Source organism: Juglans microcarpa x Juglans regia, chromosome 1D, assembly GCF_004785595.1.
Source record: "Juglans microcarpa x Juglans regia isolate MS1-56 chromosome 1D, Jm3101_v1.0, whole genome shotgun sequence".
Lineage (NCBI taxonomy): Eukaryota > Viridiplantae > Streptophyta > Magnoliopsida > Fagales > Juglandaceae > Juglans > Juglans microcarpa x Juglans regia.
Window position 1 is genome coordinate 1,979,648 of NC_054594.1, and position 5,858 is coordinate 1,985,505.

Genomic DNA, 5,858 nt, shown 5'->3' on the forward strand with positions numbered 1-5,858 from the left:
TTGGAGGATCTATCTGTATGATCTTTATCATATTTTTGTTATAATTGGGAGGCTTTAGAAGTCTTATTGCCTTCTGATTACAGAAAGAGAATTGTTATGACTCCATGTGAGATTGCTTAGCCATGCAACTTTCCAAGATTCAAATTTAAGATTTGTGTTCCAGCATCTTTCAAATTAACCATATATATATATATATATATATATATAAATGAATATTCTAAACACCCAAAAATAAATGAATAAAGCTCAACCTTGGGATGTAGGGTGATATAAATGTGACAGCTTGGCCACAGGCTGTTCACACTTCACAATATAGTTGGAGGAAAAGAAATCACAATCTCAAAGTTGGATGGGTGGCAATGCATTGGGGACAGGGGTCTGTCCATACGTAAATTGCCTGACCATAACTCGATAAATATTTAATTAGTCAAACGGTCAACGTTTTCCTCTTCAAGCTTAAAGCTAGGCTCGTACTTCTTACCTGCATTAGCTGTCGTTTGTCATTTTTCTAACCTTCGTTCCCATGCACGTTCTGGTTTTTGTCTCTGTTTTTTTGTTAATATTTTGCTAAGATAAAATTGACATTATCGTTACCAAAAGCACTGTGATCTATTTACAAAAGCAGTAAGAAGATTCATAGGATGAGAGTCTCACCTCGACGTAGTCCGCCATGAAGGCGATGGTTGTGTGCGACCCTTGACCTGCACGACACCGCAATCCCTCTTCCCAGGGAGGAGGAATATGCAGTGCTATACCTTTTTTTTTTTTTTTGACGTTTTAACATTCTGTACAATAAATATAATTTCACGTTTTAAAATCCCAAGAAGCGTTTAGCTGAAAAAAACAACTCCAACGAGTACTGATCAGTGATTGATCCTACGACTTTTGGTTTGTCTCATTTTCCATCAAAAAAAAAAAAAAAAAACGTTAATTTTTTTCATGTTTTAACTCCCTCTCGATAGATGAATTCTCCTATACCTGATTCTCCCTGCTCAAAAAATGATTCAGGCCTTTAAACTGCATGCTAGTTGTTCAAATGCACATTTAAAACAATATCTTGCTAAAAATACTATAAATTATGAAATCACGTAATTATTTCAATATAATATTTTAATATATAGTACGTACTGACATAACACGTGAATTTAAATGCATCTAAAAATCTTACGTGTCAAGTCAATACTCTCTGAATATGTACACCAAAAATAAAGTTTCGTTGCAGTACTTATCATTAAAGTCGAATTGTAGACTAGACCATAAGAAAAATATAAAAGAGAACAGCGAAATAGTACTTTTAAATTTAGAGAATAAGGCCTTTTGATGTTGAGAGATATCTCATTTCATTTTATTTTAATATTTTAATATCATTTAAATTTAAATATTCTTAAATTTTTAATTTTTAATTTTTAATTTAATTTTCATCTAATTATTATCTAATTATTACAATTTTTCTAAACTTTAAAAAAAAATATAAAAAATAATTTAACTTTTTCAAATTTCTAAACAAAAATTATATTAAAAAGTTATATTCTAATAATATTTTAACTTTATAATTTTTTATTTAGTTTTTTCTCTCATTTTTTGAAATTTCATAAAATATCTTCATATAAACTATTTCACTACTATTTATTAGGGGTGAAAACCGACCATATCGGCACGATTTTGTATACGTTAGTGTTAAAACGATGTCATTTCACTTAAACTTAAGTGGAACGATATCGTTTTAACTAAGATATATATAAAAAATATATATATTTATTATTGGTCGGTTTAGCGGTTTGAGTCAAGTTCAAACCGTAACCGAACCGGCCAACGTCGGCTTTAAAGAATTTCTAGCGTCGGCCGACCGATTCTCTACCGGTTCGGTGCTTCTTTAGGCGGTTTGCGTCGGTGCCAACCAGTTTTGTCTGTTGTTTTACAGACCTATTATTTACATATTATTTCACTATTATTTACAAATTTCTCATCTTATCTCAACATCCGAAACCTTAATGGAAAGAGAAAAATTACATCCAACAACAATACAAAACTCTCACATTATCCACAATTTTCCTGCCTTTAGGAAATTTTCCTGTTTCATTTTCCATGTATGCAGTGATTGTTTCATCGTATGAAGCTATATATATACTTGTCTTCTTGTCTCTAAGTTAAGTTACAGAGGGAGACTAGAAGAGCATATCCACTATGCAAATCGACTGAAGAAAGTCCAAAACATATGAACAATTTCACCAGGGAGCGGTAACCTCTCCCTGGAAATTGAGCTCGTAGATTTCAGCTTTCGACTTCATGTTATCAATGTAAGCACCAAATCCATAACATGCCTCCTTTAATTCCGATAGCTTTACTTCGATATTCCTCATTTCATTTTCTATGCTACCTCGTTCAGTTCTAACTTCCAAATAACTCCTGGTGTAAGACTCACTTTCTGATTCATTGGCAAGGCTTGCGATACTGTGTAGCCGAGAGCGTAAGAACTTGACGTCCATGCCCAAATGCTCAAAGCCTAGCAAAGTCTTGTCCCAAGTAGAAAATTCCCCCTGAGAGGTAGCGAGGTTGCTAGCTTTAATGGCATAAGCAATGTTAACAGTCTCAGATATAATTCCAGCTACCAACTTGTAATTGATGCCCTTCACTAGATGGTCGTGAAGAAATGCATTCTGACTGCAGCATAGCTTGTAGTATTTATTTCTAATATCATCGGGGAACTCAGAATCTATGGACATTCCATCAACTAGAATCCTGAAATTCAAAAAACTTTTGATGTCTTCGAACTTAAGAACTCGCTCAGAAAACTTAAAGTCTTCAATAACTTCTGAAACGACCTCTTCAGTACTTTCATTTTGAGATTGTTCTGCCAGCTGCCGAAGGTAAGGAACCGACTTTGGGAGACCACTCTTTTTCTTCTTGTCATCGATACCAATAGGTAGACACTTCGGCAGTTTCCTCTTTGGATTACTAGAAGTTGCTTTACCCATCCCTGAATTATATTTATTTGCGTATCAGGAAATCCAAGGGAAATAATTATAAAAAGAAATTAATGAGAAACAAAATTAAATGCATGCATGCCTCCTGTGATACATGGGATATATATATATATATATATATATATATCACTGCAATTTTCAAACATAGACATCAGTGAACTTGCCTGCACCATTTAGTTTTGTCTGAGAATCCAAGTTTAGAAGCCCAAGAGTCCCATCCACTTCATTCAAGTCATTTGGCCTAATTATGTAAACCTACAAAATGACGTTGATATATCTATAAATTACCCCCCACAAAGAGGTTGATATATACTACAAACATTTAACTTAGAGAGGGTAATAAAATATCATTGTGATAAAAAGGAAGAAGTATGTACTGCAGACTGTATTACATCCTAATCTGATATCCCTTTGTACCAGGAAAAAAGTATGGTACAAAGGACATCATGTCCTTCGCTCAGTTTACTGTAGTATTGATTTACAGTATTCTCTTGCAGAAGGTTAGATGGTAAAGCCAGCTACCTCAATATATTGTATGAGAAGTGGACACCGGAAAGCAAAGAACTCATTGACTGTACTGGAAAGTTTATCCTCCTCACAGGCCAAAACCAGTGGAGTCTTCACATTCCTAGAAACACGCAAGCAACAGTGGCAGTACATTTCTCCCATCCATTGTACTGATTCGGGTGAAGGGGAATCAAAATACCTGATGCACTCTCATCCCTCAGGAATACATTTGTTATATTTCCAAAATTCTAAAGATTATTTAACAGAATTATGGAAGGACACATTTTTAGTATTTTATGATATCTCATTAGTTTCCCCACACATAGCAAATCCACTCATAAATGTTTAATGATAATATTATATATCTTGGCATATCATATGAATATTAAGAAGCACTGAAGTGACAGTCGATATAAACATAAAAAAGCAATCTAAATCATCACCTTAAATTTGGTAGGTTCAACTAATTGGAAGACCAAAACATCTCCCTCGAGCAATTTGTGTGCAACAGAAAACTGCCTCCAACCAGAACTCAATCCTGTCTTGACCGCAATATATTTCAACTCATGTTGTTTTCCACATTCATCTTCCAAAATGACGGGAGTATCCTTATCTGGTAAGTGTGCCTTACAGAATGCCACAGGAAGCCCCTGATATTTTGTTTAAAAAGAGAAAAAAATCATTTGACCCACATAATTCCTTCGGTTTCACCAACAATAATACTATCAGCTGCATTAGGATTTCTATCAAATGGTTTTAGATTGTCCAAATTCAGCATTATCACAGCTAAAGAATTCCACAGTCGTGCAATTGGAACAAAGCTTACCATCCAAAAACAACTAGCAACATGTGATCTGACCAATGACTTGACAAAGCTAGGGTATTCAGGCGGTAGATTTGACCGAATTTCCTCAGCTCGAATCACAGCACGTCCATCCATTAGAGTTTTGCCTTGTTTAGAGCTTAAATAAAGAGCAGAATTAGATTCTTAATTTCATCATTTCATCATGAAGTAGACAGAAAAAATGCATAGAGAAAAAGTACATTGAAGCACATCAAAAGCATATTTAAGATGCCCAACTGACCTCATTGCCTTCTCTGCTGCCTGATTCGATATAGCCTGCTCAGGCATTTGTAAGATTTAACGATTAATTGTGTGTTCCATTTCGTAAAACAACAATTCCATCTCATTCTCTTCTTGTCACGGAAAGTTGTAAGGCATGTAAACTTTTAGATAAAACATAAACCAATTCCTCAATGTCATTTATATTCTACTTAACCGCGCATACCATCATCAAGTAAATTTTTCGTCTAGCATATTGAAACCAAATTTTTTTTCTCTTCTATCTGTCGTTTTCTGGGTATAGAAAAGCCATAACAAACAGAAATTATGCTGTATAGATTTATGAGGCAAATATAAACTCTTACGTGCTTAATTTTGGATTCCGGATTGCCCTTCTTGATGTTCGAGAGCCTTTCTTTTTTATTATCCATCGCCTTCCTGTTCTCGCCCTGTCAACAATGAATCAAACATCATTGACATCCAGAAAAGAACACAACAAATGGAAAAGAAAAAGATTTGCAAACGGGAAGAGAGAGAGAGACGGTGCAGGAAGAGTGCCAAGAAATGCGCTTGGACTTGGGAGTCTTGGATAGCTCCGCCAGAGTTACGTCGTCCAACTCCGTGGATATCAGAAGCATCTCCTCCGCCGTATCGTGCTTCGCATTCCCCTCCTTCTCCTCCCTCCCCTCCCTCCAAACCTCTGGATCCATGCACACAAACTGAATTCGTGTGCAACAAGAGCCAGGAAGACAAACCGAAATCTAGAAACAGCTCAGACAGGGAGATGGAATCTCAGGTCCGGAAAGAACGGTTTAAGACGTAGCTGTTGCGGGCTTGGATTATATCCAAACGGGCTTAACGGTAGGAACCATGAGTTGGGGTAGAGACCAAATCTGACCGTTTTAACTGTTTTTGTAACACCCGGCCCAGCACCAAGCTCACATTCTAAAAGTTTTTGGGTTTATAGGTATGAAAAACTTACTTATGATTAACGATTAATTTTTTGGATAGGTTATGGGTCTAAAATTTTATTTTTGTAGGAAGTAAATTCTTATTGGGCCTGATAATTAGGTTAAAATCATTTAATATTTTATGAATCAAGTAGATTTGTTTATATAGTCGTGGGCTGAAAAATTTATGAGACATGTTGTATTAGTTTTATAATTTGAGTCAAGGCCCATTAGTATCGATAAAATACCCAACCCATGAGAAAAATTGCAAACAAGCCAAAGAGATTTTTTAAACTGCTATAACCGTAGTTCGTTTGTTAATTTCATACACAACAAGTAGGTCCAAATACTTTG

At 35.2% G+C, this 5,858-nt stretch overlaps 1 protein-coding gene across 1 annotated transcript; it reads right to left on the bottom strand.

The window, feature by feature from the left end:
• Positions 1–1,944: 1,944 nt before the first annotated feature.
• On the bottom strand, positions 1,945–5,363 carry LOC121249536 (B3 domain-containing protein Os01g0234100-like). The gene is made up of 7 exons (XM_041148239.1): positions 5,097–5,363; positions 4,920–5,003; positions 4,577–4,611; positions 4,318–4,453; positions 3,935–4,141; positions 3,149–3,239; positions 1,945–2,977 (listed from the first exon to the last, which is right to left on the bottom strand). The coding sequence occupies exons 1-7, from the start codon at positions 5,262–5,264 to the stop codon at positions 2,226–2,228; spliced, it is 1,473 nt and encodes a 490-aa protein (XP_041004173.1). The 5' UTR covers positions 5,265–5,363; the 3' UTR covers positions 1,945–2,225.
• Between the last annotated feature and the right edge of the window lie 495 nt (positions 5,364–5,858).

Excerpts from the sequence above, each read along its gene's own strand:
- LOC121249536 (XM_041148239.1), bottom strand. The coding sequence starts at position 5,264 with ATGGATCCAGAGGTTTGGAGGGAGGGGAGGGAGGAGAAGGAGGGGAAT. Across the intron at positions 4,142-4,317 it reads TTGCTAGTTGTTTTTGGATG|GGGCTTCCTGTGGCATTCTG; the intron begins GTAAGCTTTGTT and ends ACAAAATATCAG. Across the intron at positions 3,240-3,934 it reads TTGAACCTACCAAATTTAAG|GTTTACATAATTAGGCCAAA; the intron begins GTGATGATTTAG and ends GTCATTTTGTAG.